Source organism: Poecilia reticulata, chromosome 1, assembly GCF_904066995.2.
Source record: "Poecilia reticulata chromosome 1, P_reticulata-male-v2, whole genome shotgun sequence".
In the NCBI taxonomy this organism is placed as follows: domain Eukaryota; kingdom Metazoa; phylum Chordata; class Actinopteri; order Cyprinodontiformes; family Poeciliidae; genus Poecilia; species Poecilia reticulata.
The window spans coordinates 20551398-20571016 of NC_088830.1; the positions used below are offsets into that span (position 1 = coordinate 20551398).

At 39.6% G+C, this 19619-nt stretch overlaps 1 protein-coding gene and 1 long non-coding RNA gene across 6 annotated transcripts; one reads left to right on the forward strand and one right to left on the reverse strand.

Annotated features, from left to right (window-relative positions):
* Positions 1-1594: 1594 nt before the first annotated feature.
* Positions 1595-8144, reverse strand: LOC103467105 (uncharacterized). Its single transcript, XR_534034.3, has 4 exons — positions 8005-8144; positions 7626-7855; positions 2533-2573; positions 1595-2075 (listed from the first exon to the last, which is right to left on the reverse strand). It is a non-coding gene; the product is annotated as an uncharacterized LOC103467105 (long non-coding RNA).
* LOC103467110 (putative methyltransferase NSUN7) lies at positions 3879-19321 on the forward strand. 5 transcript variants are annotated; one of them, XM_008413194.3, is made up of 13 exons: positions 3879-4643; positions 6047-6198; positions 7770-7955; positions 8730-8788; positions 9717-9853; positions 9946-10098; positions 10567-10750; positions 11347-11560; positions 12735-12878; positions 13803-13904; positions 14104-14221; positions 15186-15306; positions 18085-19321. In XM_008413194.3, exons 2-13 carry the CDS (start codon positions 6075-6077, stop codon positions 18886-18888), a joined length of 2346 nt encoding a protein of 781 aa, XP_008411416.1. In that variant the 5' UTR covers positions 3879-4643; positions 6047-6074; the 3' UTR covers positions 18889-19321. The 5 variants fall into 5 exon arrangements, with proteins under 5 accessions (XP_008411416.1, XP_008411424.1, XP_017162968.1 ...); XM_008413202.3 differs by having other exon boundaries at positions 6052-6198; XM_008413219.3 differs by lacking the exon at positions 3879-4643 and adding an exon at positions 7286-7420 and having other exon boundaries at positions 6107-6198.
* The last annotated feature ends 298 nt before the right edge of the window (positions 19322-19619 follow it).

Below are 19619 nucleotides of genomic sequence, written 5' to 3' on the forward strand. Positions count from 1 at the left end.
TGAGACACAGAGAGCCCAGATTCCCAGTAAAACACTCAACCGATACTCTTATGATTCAAAACAATGGCACACAAAGGGATGGGGTAGTGTGGCTATTCACCCGGAACTAGTGGATCCAATCAAGGTTCAGGGTCTGGAAAACTTAGAACAGAGGAAAACTTGGATCACGTTACAGCGGTGTGTGGTGGTGAACTGGATCCATGAACTCGGATCATACAGATCAATAAGTGGTGAGTATAAAATATCTTTTATACACTAACTTTACTTGCCTTTAAAAAAATATTTCTTTTGAAATAAAATCATTTCTGAACTGAAGGAGCTGCATGCTAAATTTGATCCATCTCATCATATCAGAATTTTATTCAAAATTAAATGGAAATTAAAAAAATAAATAAAAAAAAGTAGGACCAGCTGCCCTTGTCTGACTAGCTTACAGAGGATAACAAAACACTTTCAGCGTTTACTTTCTTTAGTTTGTAACAAAAACAAACTAGATGTCAGGCTGAGGAGAGAAACACTGTTATAAAATGCTTCAGGAATTTTACAAGAGACTTGGCTAAACGATCGCCAACCTGATAGCAAAAAATAATAATAATAAAACTTTGATAAACAAATCATGAAGAGCTTGTAGGGTTCTAGAAGTTGTTTTGCATGTACATGCACAAACACAAGCTAAGTAAAAGAAAAAGGAATAATCAAAGATTTGTGTGTTATTGTCATTGCTGCAAAAAAGCATGTGTGGATCAGTCTTGTTTAGGACCTTGTGTTTCAGCTTCAGGCATAACTGTCTGGGTGATGGAAAAATAAAAGGTGCAAGGTGAAGGCTTTACCCTGATCCTGCAGCACCTTGACCTAGACCTCATCCAATAACTGTAGAAAGAAGCCAAAACAAGATGGCCAAGGAAATTGAACTCCTGCACACACTTGCATATGAACTTGGTAAATACCATTAAAATAATGGGCGAATCATTGTCAACATGCCGTTTTTCAGGAGCAGACTTCTCTTTTTTTTTTTTTTGTTGGAAGTGATACGTTTTATTTTACATTTGAAGTCATTATTTCCTGTCAGAAACCAACTTTTTGGTTGAATTGAAAAACATTTCCATTTAAATCTTCAGAGACATGAATAATTCTGTGCTTCCCTGTATATCTATCAACCACCAATCTAATGAGGTAACTTTTGATGTGTTACTGAAACTGACTGAATAAAACCAGAATTATTTCTGTTCTGCTATGCCACCTTTCCCAGCTAGAAGGTAAATGAAGTCATTATGGGTTTTTTAAAAAAAAATTAAATAGTTATTCAGAAACTGGTTTGTAGTCTTTAAAAAAAAGCTTTTTCCACACCAGGTTGTTATTTTTAAAAATTCTTCTTAATAACTAATCTGGCTAAATAAAGGTTAAATAAAAAATAGTTTTATTCTGTTTGTATTCCCTATTTGCAGATTCCTTCATCCCCTTATTTGCTTATAAAAAGGCCACAAAAAAAGCATCAGCATCAAACTTCATGTCTGAAATTTCAGTTATGAATTTAACATGCAAACAAAATGAAAGAAATGAGTGCTGGCCTAATATTGCACTTTACCAAGCAGCACTGATGAAGCTAGAGGTCAAATGCATCGCAATGCAAATATTGTGACTGAGTAACATTCATGTGAAAGGTTGTTAGAAGTAACCAAGCAGATAAATTGGTTTAAGGAGCAAAACAGGGAGAAAAAAAATAGAAAAGAAAGAGAAACTCTCAGGCACCGCACTGCCTCCTGTTAAAGATTAAACCTTTTATTGAAAAAAATTCCAGGTCAGCTTATGGCCGCACAAACCCCGTCGTCTCCAACAGGGCTGATTATTGAAGCTAACGCACGCACACACAAACGCAGCCCGTCCAGAGCAACTGGAGGCCTGTTGTGAGGCGACACTGATGACGCGTGTTGGATGGGATAATCTCTCCAGCTGTACTCTCACCCACAGAGAAGTGAGGCTCATTTGGCCTGAAGACCTCACTCTGATTTTTTTCCAAACACACTGATAAATCTCCCCCATGCTCACTGGCTAGTTCCACCTCACAGAGAGAACAACTGAAGGGGGAAGAAAAAGGATTTAAGTTCATCAAACATCATTCTGGCTCAGGAAATAAAATTGTTTTTGCTGTATAGGAAAAAAATAAACATTTTATTTAGTAGAAATGTAATGTGAGAATCACTCATGTGTTTTTAATTTGTATTTATTTATTTTTTTTCATTTGAATGCGACCAGTGAGAGGATTTATAATTGGTCACATTGTACAGCATTGTTGCTGTTCAGAGATAAATGTCTCCCTCTGTCGGTGAACTGTCGATACTACAGTCACTCACATTTTTACTTCAAACAGCAAGTTAGGAGAAGAAATATGAGATACTAAGAAAAGAGCGTTGAAATGTTGTTATATTAAAATAGAATAGAAATGAATAGAAAATAATTAACTAGATATATGAATAAAAGAATAAACAGGACAAATAAAGAATAAATAAAATAAACAGATATTAAGATACTTACGTTGCTGCTTAGGCTTCTTGCTTTCCTGATGATCATAAGAGCTGTAAAAGCGGGGTTAGAAAAGAAAAAAAAGCAACAAAGTCACTGCAAAATTGGCACCAAAATAATACCTCATATTATTTTGCTGCCAAAAAAATAATATGAATTATTATTCACAGTAGTGAATAAAATCAGCAAGTTTCCTCAGATGTGCCGTCTCTCTACCCCATCCATCCATCCTTTTTCTTTCTTTTAAATCATTTTGCAGCTATTGGAATACATTTTTCCTCCCTCGCTGAATAAGCATACTAAAAAGGCAGAAGGTTGGAATTCTAAATTCAAGTTTTTCCAACCAATATGTAAATAACTTAAGGCATTTTGCACATCTTATAATAAATAAATGTGAGGTACTGTAAACAGTTGTGATCATTTGACGTTGGCCACAAGCTTCCTGTCGTTTGCACTGCAGTGCTTGATGCTGTTCACAGGGAGGCAGTGACACGTAGGTGTCAGTGTCTGCTGCCTGGTGGTGTCATTTTATGGTGTAAAGCTATAATTATCTTCACAATACTATCCAGTTCACTAAGTGAAACATTATGTCGATTAATTGCACTCAGACTATTGTTTTGATGATTTTACATTTGCATGTAATGAAAACATGACATGTAAGACTAGATGAGACTAATGAGACTTATAGCCTGAACATATAATGTAATCAATATGACTGTATGTACAAAGAATAACATCATTTCTCTTGTTTCAACAAGTGCAGAGAAGATATATTTTTATTCTATTTTTGCATTTATTTTGTGGAGGATTACCAAAGTAGCTTTTTTTTTTTTACTAGTATTCAGTCCGCCTTAAACTCTCAAAAAAAAATTATCCAACTTCCAGAGTTTTAACATGTTGAAAGAGAAAATTAGTAAAATTAGTCTAGCAAAAGGAAAATTTTACTAAATTTGCATAATTAGTCAAATTTTGAAAGAGAAAATTCCAGAGTCTTAGCATGTTGAAAGAGAAAATTAGTAAAGAAAAAAAAGAAAGAAATTTAGTAGTAAAATGGGTTTGTTGCATTGGAAGGTATGAATCATATTTAATGACATTAAAGTCTCTTTATGTTTGCTCCAATGTTCATTATTGATAAGTTTTACATGCATAAAAGTCAAAGCTTTTTTTTTTTCTTTTTGCTTTATTTTTCCACATATAAATTCTCCTTTCAGTCACCTTGGTTTCCATTTTAAACAACAGTGATTTATTTAAATGCTTAAAGTGAGTTATTTACAACCTATTTCAATCTCTTTTTCTCTTGTCAAACCCCATGTTTAGGGAAGTGCCTGCTAAAGGTCAGCATGGATTTTCTCTGCTCGTTTAACCAAGACGATCGTTCACCAATCAGATCCAGTCAGACAGAGTTATGCAGCCCATAAATATCTGTGACCTGCTTGTGCATTGGAATCAGCTGCAGAGCAGGCCAACAGGCAGCCAGGTGAAGCTCAAGGGGATCTTGTGTTGAGCTCAAAGGGAAAGATTTTTTTTTGTGCTTTTTTGTATTGAATTGCAACATTAGATGTAAAAAAAAATAACTGCAAAGTAAAAGGATTTTCACTCACTAAAATATGAGACATCAATTGAATATTTTAGGTAAGCTCAGAAATATGGGTGACTTTAAAAGATAAAAAAAAATAAAAATGGTGTTGACTCTTTGGAGAAGGAGCTTGAGTGGCACATTTCTTATTAACTAAGGACTGCATTAGTTTTATACTTATATCTGTTGTCTTCAAACTGTACAACAATATGACTTATTTATTTGCCACCATGAAGAATATTGTTTTTCTTCTTTTGTCAGCTGACCAATCAAATGTTTGTTGTAATTCCAAAAGCATAATGTGTTCCACCTTGGGCGGGGGGAAAGAAAACAGTGGTTCAAATGCACTCCGGTCACATTTTCTCCAGTGAAGATCATGTCGTGCGTTTCCCTGCACATCTTTCACACAGCGGGTCCAACCCTCCTTCATTATCATATTGTTGCCATGGCGTTTCAAACTCAAGGCAGGAAGCAGAGGTTTTCGGGGTTCTCGTTTAAGCTGCATTTCTTCGTGTTGTTTCCACCGACTGTCTTCAGAGTGACAACGGTAAGACTTGCGATGCTAAATTAAATAACTCGTTACACTCTGTCCAGATTACTACTCATCTTTTTTCCACAAGCTTCACTTTTTGAAATGACTGAGTTTCGGCCTGTTGAGCACAAAGTAAACTCATTAAATCACTACGGCCTGATATTTGCCGATTTATTCCACAGGCACCATCCTGGACTTTAAGTGCATGTCATGGATCTCTGGTCAGCTCTAGCTTATGCTTTTAAAGGGAAGAACTGTAATAAAAGAGGATTATGCTCTTTTTTTTTTTTTACCTCCACTAGCTCTGTTTAATTAAAGGCTAGTGGACCTTGCATGTCTCTGTGTAAAAAGAAAATCTGTTTGGAATTTGGATGCAGAGACATTCGCCCTGTTTGCATGTGTGAATCTGAATGCAGACTGAGAGTAGACCTGGTTTAATGTCAGAGTGAGGTGAAAAGCTAGTGTAAGTCTGCAAACAGATTAGTTTAGCTGGCGAGTTAGAGACGAGCCCTCGTTCAGGGTTGGACTGCAGCTCTTTATTTATTCATGCAACTTTATCTGCTTAATTGTATCATGAGGAGCCTACTTACTTACACAATACAGTGTTTTGCAAAGGTATTCGAATCCCGTAAAAACACTTTATAATGGTACAGCCAAAAACTTTGTGCAACTTAAACCTATCAAGACGTGGTTGTCCACCTAGACTTGGATAGCGTTAAAAAGAGAAGCAACCAAAAGACGCATGGCAAATTGGACCCAGCAGGACGACGACGGTAAAATTCTGCCTGAGCTCGGATGAAAAACATTTGCGTTGAACCAGGCCCTCGTGTTTTGAACGGTCAGATTCAGGTTGCAAACCACAAAGACAAAAGTCCGACTGAGAATCTGTTGCAAAACGTTGAAATTGCTGACCACAGACGCTCTCCGTCCAAAAAAACTGAGGATGAGCCACTTTTGCAAAGAAGAATAAGCAACAGTTTCTCAAAATATGCATTAAAAAAGAATGTGAAAAAAATTGACTTCATGGTTCGGTTTTGCCATACTTTGAGTTGATCTGTAAAATAAAATCCCATTTAAGTTTGCGTTTGTAAACCTGCAGCGAGGTCAAACCGTATGAAGATTTTTTTGCACAGCATCTGAGGCAGGACCATCTCACGCTGACACGGATCCGCAGGGTGGATCAGATGTCTGCCCTGCCGGATTCTCTGGAACTTAGTTACCTTTGCAGCTCTGCTGTTTGCTTTCATTTAGATGCTTGAGCGATGCCAACAGCAAGGCTGAAGGATGGAAAGCATAAAAACCGGGAGCTGCTCTCTGCGGTTCCTGACCCGTGTTTGTTTTTTGTTTTTTTTCTGAGCTGATCTTTGCGTGTAACATGAGCGGCAAGACGCTGGCACGCTGTTCCTCCTGTGTTACAGTACAGATGGCTCCGGACAGGATGTAAATATGAGCTCTGAGAAAGAGAAGCCGGTTGTCGTCTCTCATCGAGAGCGAGGCCATCAGGGCAACAAGCAGCCGCTCTCCTCTCTGCTTCCTCTGCCTCCTCTTCACTCGGCGTCTCCTGGCTCAGGTGAGATCTTAATCTCATAGTTAAAATAAAGTGTTTTATAGTGTGCTGCAAAGTTATTAATCTGGGAAAACAAGTCGGTTTGTTCTCTGTTCTTATGAAGAAAAGGCAGCAGTTAAACGTTGAACAAAGGCTTTTGTTGGCACCTGAAAGCGGCGGATGTGTGTGCAGCCTCAGGTTGCAGTCGGCTAGCTGATCTGTGAGCATCAAATGAAGAAAAAACAAAGCAAACTGAAACTTTATCCTCAAGTTTGACTTTCAGCCGTTTTAGTGTACACCTTTGTGACGCCGGACAATTAAACAAACAAGACTGTGTAACCCACACCGGGCCTTCTACTCTGAGCCGGTCCATATTTTGGCAACCAAAAAATATTTTTGTTGAGATTTTGTGAAATAAACAATTTGCAACTCTGCACTATATTTGTCTTGGTCTGTTAAAAATGAAACCAGTTAAGATATCCCATTAAAGTTCTTTCAAATGAAATTTATGTCTATTTTTTTAAGCATGTAGTTACATTTAACAAAAGAAGTGAAAAACTATTTTAACTGAGGAGAGTTAATTCTTCCATCCCACCTCCTGTGACTGAAATAAGTTCAGTGAAATGCTTCATACAGTTTCAAGTGTGAAATGTTTGAGGGGCTTCTTGATGTGCAGCCTGTGTCAAGTCCCATCACGCATCATCTCAAAGAGTTCAAGTTCAGGACTTTGACTAGATCGAGGGCTTTCTAACTCTTGATTGTCAGCTTTGGGTCGCTTTCATAAAGCAGAATTTATGTGGGATTCTGTGATGTGAGCTTCACAGCTATGAGGTTATTTTCCCAGAACAATGCATTTGGTTTGTTCAAAACGTGTCTTCTGTTCAGTTCTCCAAATAATTAAATTCTTGACACAGAGCAATATTTTATAGGCATTGGTCTTTGCCTGCTTTCTCTGTAAAGCAAAGACTTAATCTTTCTACCCCTTTAACGAAAGTTATACGTGTCTTTCTATTTTTACATGATTATACTGCGATGTAAACCTGTGTAGTCCTCCTCAACACATTTTAAGGTTTTTGGAGACTTCTTTCACTGTTTTGTGACCTGCTTTCAGGGTGAACCTGCTCGAATGACCTGCTCTACTGTTTAAGATTTAAAGAGGACAAACCTACCTCCTTCAAAATGCTGAGTAGCGATGTAAACATGTGCACTGTAAACGACGGCGTGGTATTTTACCCAGTTCAGGCAGGTAAAATTACAACTAATCCCAATCAATCTGGCATTGTTCTAATTCATTTCTCATCAGATATGTTGTTGTTTTTTTCTTTTTAGAATAAACTTTCACTTTATCATGTTTTATTACTTAAAATTTTCAGTGTTGTTGAAATTTATATGAAATATTGAAGTGTCAAATAATTTTTAAAATCAATCTGTGGGGTGACACTTAAATTCACCTGACTGCACACTGAAGTTTGTGATTAAACGTCCATGTTCGCCTGATGCCCCTCGAAGTGTTTTCACTTTTCTCCACTGCTCCGGCTGAACATTTCCACCCCACCATCTCACGGCTGTCGTCTTCCATGTCCCGTCTTCCTCAGTCGGCCCTCCGTCAGATCAGGTCTTTCTCCAGGCAGCGGCCATCTTTCAGCGGCTTCGCAGAGAGAAGCCGGAGCCTCGACAGCTTCTGCGGTATGAAAACAGGACCGACACGCTACCACTCAACAGCAGCGACGACAAGGCCACACAAAAACAAGCCTACCAGCTCGCTTTCAACACCCTCAAATGTAAGACTTGTTTTCTGAAGAGGCAACATGGTAGCTAAATTAATTGTACCTGCTCTCGTCGCCGTCTCCTCAGACCTCAACGACCTCCGTGCAGGCGGCTTTATCTCCGTAATGAAAAGCTTTGGCTGCAGTCAGCTCCAATATTTGCTTGGTGAATACCAACTTCAACATGCAGTCCGTAGATTAAATGGCGTATAGTCGTTCATTTGACTTCTCCGTGTGAGAGCAAATCATTTGAGCTGAAGGTGCAGCAGATGTCTGGGTGGGAGGTGATAAGAGGTGCAGTTGGCATGAATATAAATCTGCGTTATGAGTGCTTATGAGCACTTATATGAGGTGGGTTGATTGGACAGAAAAGGTAACTGTATAATAAGATTCTGTTGAAGTTGGTCACATGGGAACATATGGAAAAGTAACAAAATGAAAACCTTTGTGTTTGTCCTGATGGACACAAGTTGTGATTTTTTTTTTTTTTTTTTTTTATCCCCTAACAAGCTTGATGAGAATAAATTTCAGCTGGACATTTGATTTGTGTGTCCGACTCCTACCTGATTTTTGCAGGGTAAAACAGGATGTGGTGTTAATCCTAAACGTTAAATTGTGATGTAGGTATTGCACTAACTACTGACATATCACTTCCTGATGAATGCCGTGTGCTCTGCAGACTTTGAGTTCATGTTAGCTGCTAGTTCTAAAAAAGAAAAAGAAAAAAAAGGTGAGTAATGTAGTTTTTAGTTTATTTACTATGTATCACCTGATATTTTCCCCTCCTAGACCAAGATTTACTGGAGGCCGTGATTTCTGACAGCTTCTTCCACAAATCTCAGAACATCGTGAGTCACACCTGGTTCAACTTTTCAGTGTCCACAAACCCATATCTGATTTAAAAACACTGACTGACTGTGCAAGTGTAGGTTTTCTGTCGTCAGATGAAGAAATGCTGGTGAGACCGGCAGGGATGCAGTTGAAAACCCATTTGTATTCAGATCTTATGCAGTCTGGCTGGTTATGGCTGACAAGCGACGCATGCGAGAGAGAGAGAGGATGACACACTCCGCAATTTGTAGACTGTAAATTACATCATAAAACAATGTGCAATGACGCATACACTGATAAAGCGAAGCAGCCCACTTGTGTGTGGCCATGTTTGTGTGTGTGTGCCTGAATGGTAACTTTATTGAAGGATGGGGGACATGCAGTGAAACAGGCTGAGGTGTCGTTAGTCTGAAAGTGAGACCATAAAGGCACCACAGATCCCTTTATTATTCAGCACACAGCATCTGTATTCCAACCTTTAGACACACATGCATTCATTTTCTCTCCAGGTTAGGTGTAACCCAGTTTTTTTGCTGTTGTTTATTTCACTGGCCTGGCCAGACAGAACAAGCCCAGAGGTGCAACGGAGTTACATTTCCGTTCCCACGACATTCAATACGTCTCCTAGAAAGACAGAAAAAAATTAGACAAATACAAAAATATGTTACATGAGCCAAAGAGAGATGTGAAATTACCTAAGTTATTTAGAAAATTAGGAAAATGGTTTATAAAGGCAAAATACTACTGGCAATCACCAAGTTCATATTTTATTCTGATTTTGTAACCTATTAAGAGATTTTGACCCTTTTTTTTTAAATTCCTCCTGCCAGGGAGAGAGGAGCCCCCTGTAGGGAAGGCTTTTATATTATTTGCAAAAAAATCTAATTTGGTGCTTCAGAAATTCTTATTCTGTTACCAGTAACTAACAAATGATGTGTTTTACAGTGCAGCGACTTGTTGCCATTGGCAATGGTGATGCTGTATGACTTCCAGGACAGGAGGTTTTTGCTTCGTCGACGTCCAGCTGAAGGAGAGCAGGTGGTTGTCGCCGAAGTCAGAGACCTGGAGAAAAGCCTTCAGAGGTGTTTGTATAGAAGTGTCATATTAACACGTAACATCAGTATGCTTTCAATCGTGACGTTGTCGTGGTTGTGTTGTCGTTCATCTCTTCCAGATGGAAGATCAAACTCGCTGCGTCACTGGCCCGCTTCAGGGTGAAACACAGCCTGCAGAGCGTCTCCCGTTTCCTGTCTGATTCCCTCCGAACCAAAGAGCGCAGGGCCAAATCCTTACCGTTCTACGCATGGGTCAACACTTTAAACACCAGGTGCAGATTTCCGGTTTTGTTTTTTCCGTCCATGGCTTACGCGTGCAAATATGACGTGAAAAGAATAGTTATTGGGAAATTTCTACAACCCACAGAAGTTGAAAGTCCAAGTAATGTAAAAGTTAACTTTTTTTTTGTACCTCATCCAGTGATCAAAGATTTTTCCTCAATGTTTGAGAGCGTATGATGATTTAAATGTAAATAAGGCAGAGGCGTGTATTAGAAAATAAAGGATGACGATGTGTAAAAAAGTGCTGCTAATAGTGACACATGTTTGCCAGTAGGACACTGCTTAGTTTTCTTTTTTAACATTTCACAAGGTGGAGCATAGAGAGAGTTAAAACTGGTCGTCCTCCTTTGAATCATCTCTCATCTAAAGTCGCTGTTGTTTCACAGCGGGTTGTTGCAGACAAGCTCAACGATCTAGCTCAGTTTAAAACTTTTATTTTTTTCTCCTCTTCTCTGCAGTCTTGATGAAATGTGCGAAATCTTACGAAGTGCCAACCTCAGTGAAGTGAAGAACATGGCTGACCTCACGGGTTCAACGTTTTCCAAGGACCCTCTCTGTCCAGACACTCTCGTTTTCTCCCGCAGCCTCTGCAAACCTCTTCAGAGCAGCGCCCTCGCTGCCACACATGTGGTAAACATCCAGGTAGAAATGTCTGCATTCCTCTAAACATGAATTAAAACTGCTTTTTATTTCTGGAGCGCAGGGCAGCTGTAAGCAAAGAGTTATATAAGAAGATACCTTTAAAAAAAAAGTGTTTTTGAAGAACAAAATATTTTCTTGAACATGCTTTTGGAATTTGTGTATTTTTCTACTCTTTATTTGAGTGAAAATTTTAAAATTAAAGCCTTGCCCTGTAACCAAATGAGGATAATATTCAGGCATAGTAATCAGTGTATAACAGGATAAACATCATAAATAGTTTTATGAGTTTCAAATGTCCCTCTTTTTGCTACCTGCTGCAACCTTGAGTACTCCAGAGGTGGTTAATTGAACACTGGTATCACTGGTATACAGCTCCAACTTATTTGACAAACATTTTCAATTCCTTCAAAAAAAAAAAAACGAAGCCAAATACTGAACCCAGTTTGACATTCTGCACTTTTTTTAAATGAAAGTTTACGTCTAAAATTGTGTGATTTCATTTTTGTCGCACATCGTTCTGTTGTGCTGAATATGTAAAAACAGGAAAGTCCTGCATCCCTATAGGAGGAGCACGTTTGTGTGTTGTGTGTCTGCAGGACAGGAGTGTGTGTTTGGCCGTGAGCGTGTCACGGCCAGTCCTGTTTGATAAAGGGGACGTCCTGGTGGCGGGCTCCTTCTCGGCTCTGACCGTGGCTCACGTAGCCGTTGCGGCCGCCGCTCGGTCGGGCCGAGTTCTGGTGTGCGGCGCCGACCACGCTCCTGTGCGGACGGAAGAGATGAAGAATCTGCTCTCTCAGATGGGAATCAAAAGTAAGAAGCAATTCAGTTCAGCTTAGTTCATTTATAAAGTGCCAACGCAGAAGAAACGCCATCCGAAGGTACATTACAAGACAAACGGATCTGATTTGTATGCATCAGTTCAGTTCTGTGAAAAACATACAGACTCCTTTACAGATGTGTTCTGCTTTGCTTTTTTTGGTCACACTCAAATGTTTCTGATCATAAGACTAAGTTTAATATCAGACAAATATAGCCTGAGTAAACATAAATGACAATTTGAATTGTTACAGAGGATAAATGGGGTTTTATCGACTAATAAGGAAAAAATAAATACAACAAAACCTGTAACATCTATATTCAGTAGAGTTTTATGTCAAGCAAACAGCTCATTGGGAAACCGATAGCTCAGGCTAAATATTTTTTTTGTTTGTTTTTCATGCTGTGTTTTTTTCTCATTTGATACAGAAATGTACAGATTCTGTCACTGAAACTACTCTGTTGGTGAACAAGTGTGTAAAGATCAAGATCAAAATTGGTTCTTTGTTCAGTGTTGCATCACCTTTTATGTTGGAAACAATTATACATCAATCTTAAGAACAAAATCTGAAAATGGTCAGGATTGAAAATGAGCGAAATAGCATCCAAAGTCCAACAAAACTTTTGAAACATCTAAAAAAAAAAACCTAAAAAAAAAACCCAGAATAAATATTGACAAGGACTAGTTTAATTTGGACCTATCAAAGTCTTTATAGACCTCTCGTTGTATAAATCCCAGCACATTAAGTGCATGTTTTAGTTTTTCTGATGGAGCATTTTACAAATAGCATATTAACTTTTGAGGTTGAGACCGATGTGGTGGTGTCGTCTGGCAGGGTCACAAACTCTGTGGGAGGACGTCAGACAAAAAGCCGCGGGTATGACCCGCAGCTTAATGTGACGAGGGGATAATGAAGTCTGAAGCTTAACTTTCATTTGAAACCTGCATATCAAGTTGCCAGATCCTGCTCTATTGTTGACCTGAAAGCTTTGTAAGACCCAGTGCCAAATAATTCTCAAAATTAACTCAAAGTAACTTTAAGCTGTTAATGACTTTATCCTTCTAAACACAGATGTGAAGTAACTAATGCGTCTACTAAATATTTCGCACTGCATAGGCTTTTTTCCTTTTTAAACTCATTTTTGAGTTTTCTACATTCTGTTGTAGATGTCAGAGTCCTGCCAGCAGCTTTCTGCGGTCTGAACGAGTGGGACAGCGCTGTGCACAGGTTAAAGGTCATCGTAGTTTTGCCTCAGTGTTCGTCCTCTGCCCTCAATGACCCAGTCGCCACAATGCACACTGAGCATGGAGGTATGCATTTGAAACATTACCATTTAATCTTTCAAGGTAAATATAATTGTAGAGGGAGAAAAAAACAATTATTTAAAAATAATTGCAATTTATGCTAAAGTAAGTCAGCAAGTCATCTGCAGGTATTGTTTGTGAGCATAAAGTTTATTAGATGATAACATGTGTAGTTCAACTTTAGATTTTACTTTTTTATGCACCAGTTAAAAGATTTTCACAATATTAGTTAAAGGAAATCCCAAATGAACAGCAAATGTTGGGTTTTGACTTCCCTTCCAACCACATGTTCAGAATTAGCTTCACTGATTTTATTTATTTTTTTACTATTATTATTATTGCCTAACAACCGGTTCCTATAGAAAACATTACTGACAGAATTTTAGCTGCAAACTTGTAATAAAGTTTTAATGACTGAATTTCTGCAGTTCAGTTAAACCCTTACAATTTAAACATGGAATGGACTGTAGGAAATTACTGGCACACTGAGCTGGCCATAGAGTCCCGGTTTGCTAGGTCTCTCAGACAACATTTTTCCTAAGTTCATTTTCTCCCCTGTACATATAGCTTTGTAAATCTTTATGAATTAATAGAGCTGGTGTTTTGCAGTTAGTATTTTCTTCAAGGCCGGCTACTGCGCAAAGCACTGATGTCTGACTTTGGTCTCACAACAATGAGACCAACTTTTTTTTTTTTTTTTACTGAGTTTTCAGCTGCTTTGCAATGATTTTCTGTCTTTTTTCACACATTTCTCAACCTTGAGCATAAAAATAATTGCTTATGTAAGAAGCTATAAATCCCCAAACAGTGATGGAAATGAAACAAAATGAAACAACTATGGGGGTTTTTTGTTCTTTTTTTAAGAAATATCTTCTCATTTCATGAATAAGAGGTTGAGTTCAACTGAATTTGTCAAACTCGTGTTTACAGACTGGAACCTGCTGCCAGATTTATCCCACGGCTCGATTTCCAAAAGCAAAATCTTGTCTCTGACCACCCAGCAGGCCCGGCTGCTGGCTCACGCGTTGTCCTGTGAGTATAAACTACGAGCACAATGACTGCCATGTAAACATTGTGGATTTTAAACAAACAACAGTTTGTGCCGGGATTAAACATAAATGTGCCTCATATACAAAAAGGATTTCTGATGTTCTAAAGTACATTCATGGCCATTACATAAAAGCTTTATGATCACAGCTCTTTGGATCTTTATATTTGTGCTTCATGTTAGTTCCAAAGGTCCAGACGGTGGTCTACTGCACACGCTCAGTGTGCCCTGAGGAAAACGAGCAGCTGGTCGGAAGAGTGTTGGAGAAAACACACACTCACCCCAAACTGTTGCCATTCAGGTACAAATACTAAACCTGCTGCCGTCACATGGTTTCTTTCCACCAGTGGTTTGTGACCATGAGTCCCCTGTCCTGCATTCCAATTAAACGGCTAAGCTGCATCGCTAACAGCCAGTCAGACTCTACATAGCTCTGCTAATGAGCTAATATTGGATCCAGGTGTGCAAAGCCAGAGAGACATTTAAAGGTTACAGGATGTCAGGCCTGGAGGACTGGAGTTTGAAATAAAAACAGGTTGAAATATAAATACTTAAGCTACTTTTGATTTACATCAATTTAAGGTTGCTTACCTTGCGGATCTAATCAATTTTGGTTTTCTAAATGTTTTTGGTCTAACATCACTCTTTTATAGCTGATGTAATATTTCAGTTGTGTTGTGGTCATCTTGTCTTGACATATTTTGCCATGTGCTTGTTAATCGTTAGTCTTTTCCCCGGCTTGTGCGCCGCCCTTATTTTCTTCCCCCGTGTGTCACCTGGCTCACATTTCCTATGGACAAGATCTCCCCTCTGTATGAATACCCTGAGGTTTCTTTGATTTTCTGCCAGATCCTCACAGTCCTAAGCTTTATCGCAGCTTGTCTGGGCAAACTAATGCCAAAGTCTGTTATGTTATTTCCTCCTTCAGCAGCGCTCTTTTAACCAGCAGCTTCTGAGCTTGAGATCTTAATGGTCAACTGGGGGAAATGTGAATGTAAACGCTCAAAAAGATAAAGAGGTGCCAGACCATTTAGACGTTTGAAAACTAAAAGCAAGAGCTTAAAATCAACTTTTAAAGAAGCGGGCAGCCAATGAAGGGAATACAAAATTTTATCAACTAATCCTGTTACTATTTTAAATGTATTCTTCGGTTTGGTTTATCGAACACAAATGTTTTGCTCTCACTCACCCGTACAGTAATTCAGTAACGATATTCCTCTGGACGGCGGCCAGGCTGTTTAAATGTTACCCAACTTGTCTCTCAGGGTGAATGGGCCTGTTTTCCCCGATGACTCCGCTTCAGGGGACGAAACCGACTCCAGGTTCTTCAGGCTCCATCCCTCTCCGTTCACCAACGGCTGCTTCATAGCCAGACTGTCACGGCAGGTGAGAGACGGAGGTCAGAGAAAGTGTGAGATGTGGGAAATGAAAAATGCGGAGGTGAAGGTTGCGGCGGAGATTGAAGGGAAGCGAGGATTTTGTTGTGTGCGTGTTTGGTGCGCCGGAGAATTTATATCGGTGCGAGTGTGTGTCTGCGTTTGATTACTTTGCAACAAGACCTTTTGAGAAGTGCTGAGGCGGCACTCTTTTACTGTCTGCTGGGAGGTCAGTCAGCTCGTTGGCGTGCAAACACACGCGCACACACTAATGCAGGGAGCTGCACCGCAGAAATACTGCAGCACTATTTCAATACTCAATAAAAAAAAAAAGGGGAGACGAGTTGAAGACAAAATATGTTCAAACCCAGGATACGTCTCAGTGCCTCAGAGCAAAACTAAACTGTGGCATTCGTCCCTCCTCCTACCCTTTGCCGTCATGTTGCATCACGCCGTCGCTTCGTCTGCTTGTCCCCTTCTCTTTCTTCCCTTCTTCTCTTCACTCATAAAACAAGACAAGTACCACAGTAGGAAATGAGATGCTGCTGCTTTGATCCGCTGCAGCTGGGGGGGAAAAAAAACTGCAGTGAAGCCACAGAGCCCGAGCATCAGCACAGAGAACAAAATGTGATGAATGTGTCAGCAGAGTTGGATGCGCCACTGAATCTACTTCAATTTAAAACCGGTTGATGAATTGATACTTATAGGGACAAAACCCTTATGTTCATTAAAATAAAAAAAATAATGAATCTCGCACTGGTCTGCACAGGTATTCATACCCCCGCAGCAAAATATCATCCATCTGTAGTTCTGAAATGCTTTGACTAGATATCATAATCGACCATAAATACAAGAGTTTGCAAAGTATTCGAAGCATCGAAATGTTGTTACACTTTATGTTGGAAAAACGGACCTGAATGTGTCTAACTGGGTTTTTAATGCAACTCAAAGCAGCTTTTAGTAGCATCCACTTCTATTTGTCCTTTGCTCTCTCCTGTGTAAACGAGTTTGCTGGCCTGCTTGTATGATGGCAGCATCCACACAGCATGTTTTACAGCTAGGATGTTACGTTCCAGGTGATGTGCTCTGATAGTTTTCCAACACGTCTGGTATCAGGTGGCATCTGGTTGCACTGGATTTCATTCAGGAGGATCAGAGAAGATATTGCTGAACAGATACGCGCACCACGTCTTTCTAATGTTTGATTGCAAAAACCTTTTAAAACTCAGATCTCTTGAACAGTTTTCTGTTTATGTTGTTGAAGTGACAAAATGTGTTCATGGATTATGAATATTTTCTGCAAATATGACACCAAGACTCCTGAATCCCCTCTTGCTGTTACATAGTAGTTATTGAAGTCAGATTTTCTTAGTGTAGGCAATGGAAGTGCTGCATAATGTGAGAGATTTCAGTGAAGTATTAATGCTTTTGTAAGTCACTGTGCAGAAGCTGATTGTCTAAAATAAAGACGGGCTAGCTGGAACTGTCTGTGCAGACACGGTCACGCATGCCAATTGAAACATTATGGCAATCATAGTCAAGCAGGTCTGTGTCTGGACAAGCAATATTTTCATAGCCTCCAGTGCTGCATTCATGTCCACAAAGAAGAAGTCTCCAAGAATCTCCGTCTCAGTCCCTGGATTTAAATTCTATTGAAAAACGCTGCTGGAACTTAAGGGGAAAACGCAGCGTCATCACGCAAACCAAAGGATGTTGGTGAGACGAAACATTTGGACATGTGGGGGAGACTCCAAACCCCAAAAACTGAAGCCAAATATTCTCCATGACAAAATACAAATTTTAAGCAGACTAGGTTATTATTTAACAAGATAATGTTTTTGTTTTTACCAGGATTTTAGTGTCGCCTTGTATTCAAATTTAAGTGGTAAAAGTCTGTGGCTGCCAAAGTGAAGACGGGCAGAAGGAGTAGGCCAACGAAGACATCTGAAAATTCAAAAACCAAATCTAAATACATCAACTTTCAATATGCGGATGGCAAAATCCCATCAGAGCAGCAGATGGTACATTCACATCTGGAACTGGCTCCCTCCTTCCCACAGACGCACAGAGAGAAAATCCTGATGAAAGCTCAAGAAAGTGTCTTGGAAAGCATTTGCTGTGCATACGGGACTCATATGCACAGGAAATGAACTGAAAAACTGGCCTCAGAAGGGAAAAAGATGACAAAGTGTGATCTGTGCTATGTGGGACCCACGTGGATCCTACGTCTGTTATGCAATTTGAACAGATTTTCCAAAATACCAATTTGAAACCAAACAAAAACCTAGATCCTGATTGGTTTTGCTGATGCAGATTGGCTTTAGTCAATTCGTCGAACTTATTGTGAAGCCACGCCCGCAGGTAAGCTGGGGGTGAATACAAATGCACTCCACACTATTCAGATTTTTAGTTGTAGAAAATTCTTAAAACAATGCATCTTTTTACTTCCACTTGACAATTTTACCCTACTTCTAACATTCCTATGAAATAAATTTAAATGGAACGAGTGTAAAATAAGATCTTCAGAAAATCTGACACAATTTACCTAAATTACAGGTAAGATTTTTAGCATTTTTTTAGGCAACTTTTATGTATTGTTCAAGAAATACCCCCATGTTCACATGTATTAGTACAAAATAAGAAACACATTGGTGAAGCAGAATCTGACCACATTAACATCTACCTTTCCTCACAGGACAGAGAAACTGTATTTAACATTAAAAATGTATATAGACGTTTCTTAAATAAATGTACTGATGTTTAAGTCTTTTAACCTTTATATTTTCAGGTGGATCCCACAAAGGTGGAATCGGTTCAGGATGTGTTGGCAAGGGCGGCAGCGAAGGGTCTCTTGGGCGGCATAATTCCTGAACCATCAAAACCTGCGAAGAAGAGCAAAAGGAAGAAGAAACGAGTCGCTTCGAGCACCAGCAGGCCTTCATCTCCCTCCAGCCAGGAGGAGCCTGAGGCAGCAGAGATCAGTGATGGAGTAGATCCTGCTTCACCTTCAGAAGACGAAGAAAAAGAGGAAGGAGAAAATGAAGGTGAAGAAAATGAGGCTGAAGGAAAGGACAGTAAGACCAAGTCGGAGAAGAAGAAAAAACGAAAAAGCAAAAGAAATCAGAAACGGAGCAGAGGCGATGCAGCAGGCGTGAAAAATCAAGCAAAAGGGCAAAAGAAGAAAGCAAAGAGAAAAGTAAATCCATCTCAGCACAGCAAACCGAGGCGGATACCACGTCTTACGCTGACCTTAATGTCTGCTGAAAAACCCTCCAGACACTTGTCTCCAATCACAGCTCTTGCACACAAGATCAGCGGAAAACCAGTAAAGAAGCTGCAGGAGGGCTCAGCTCTAGTCCTAGAAAAAGATCTCTCACATGCTCAGTCTGCTCCTCAGTCGGCCTCCGAGAGGAAAAACATCCAACAAGAGGAGGAAGAGAGGAACCTGGAGAAACAGAGGAGCCAATCTGGGAACGTGAGGAAAGCACAGGGAGCGCCGACGGCTGCAGGTCACATCCTGCCGCCAATCTCTTCCCCGAGCGGCTCTGTCGCCCGTCCGCAGTCTGCGACCTCCGACCCACAGTTAGCATAGTCATCCTCAGCCTCTGAGTGATTTCTAAAAAAAATAAAAAAATAGACACACACACATACATACACTGTCAATCACACAGTTGTCTGACTTCAGAAAATACTCTCCAGCCTTCAGGACCTCAACGTCTTGTTATACAACTGATGCTCTCCAGCAGAAAATCCTACAACAAAATGTTCGACAGTTCATCATTCCTCTCTGCTGTCACCACATGCTTGCTCAGGAGGAGCGATCGCTGCAAAAGTCAGTGACTGAATGGAATTAAACTTGAACGAAGAACTGGTCCTCATTTTATTACAACGGGACCCAAATGCTGCATGATTGAATCTGAATCTGCTGATGTAAGCAGATGTGGATCTGTCTGCCTTTTAAAGTGGATTGTTGTGGTGACATTTGTTGTGAACTTGGACTAAATAAATAATTATTTTTAAGTTCATTTTAGACTTCAGCATTTTTCCTGATTATTTTTATGAATCCCTGAAAGAGGTGCGGTACAACCCAAGCAGGCTACTAGTCCATCACAGAAGAAAAAAAAAAAAACAACAAAGGCGTCATCCTGCATGCCGAGGACTGAGCCAGTCATCAAAATATTCAGATCTCAAGACTAACAGACGGATCAACCTTTTTATATTTTGACAATAGAAGGTAACAAGAGCAACTTTTACCGCTATTATTGTCAAACGTAGGCACCAGTTTATTTTTCACAGATTTCTAAAATCATCTTTCAAATGTAC

What these genes read in the sequence shown, in the direction of transcription:
- LOC103467110 (XM_008413194.3), top strand. Translation starts at nt 6,075, where the DNA reads ATGAGCTCTGAGAAAGAGAAGCCGGTTGTCGTCTCTCATCGAGAGCGA. An exon ending in GTCAACACTTTAAACACCAG is followed by an intron (nt 10,099 to 10,566) that starts GTGCAGATTTCC and finishes TCTTCTCTGCAG; the next exon opens with TCTTGATGAAATGTGCGAAA. An exon ending in AATGCACACTGAGCATGGAG is followed by an intron (nt 12,879 to 13,802) that starts GTATGCATTTGA and finishes TCGTGTTTACAG; the next exon opens with ACTGGAACCTGCTGCCAGAT.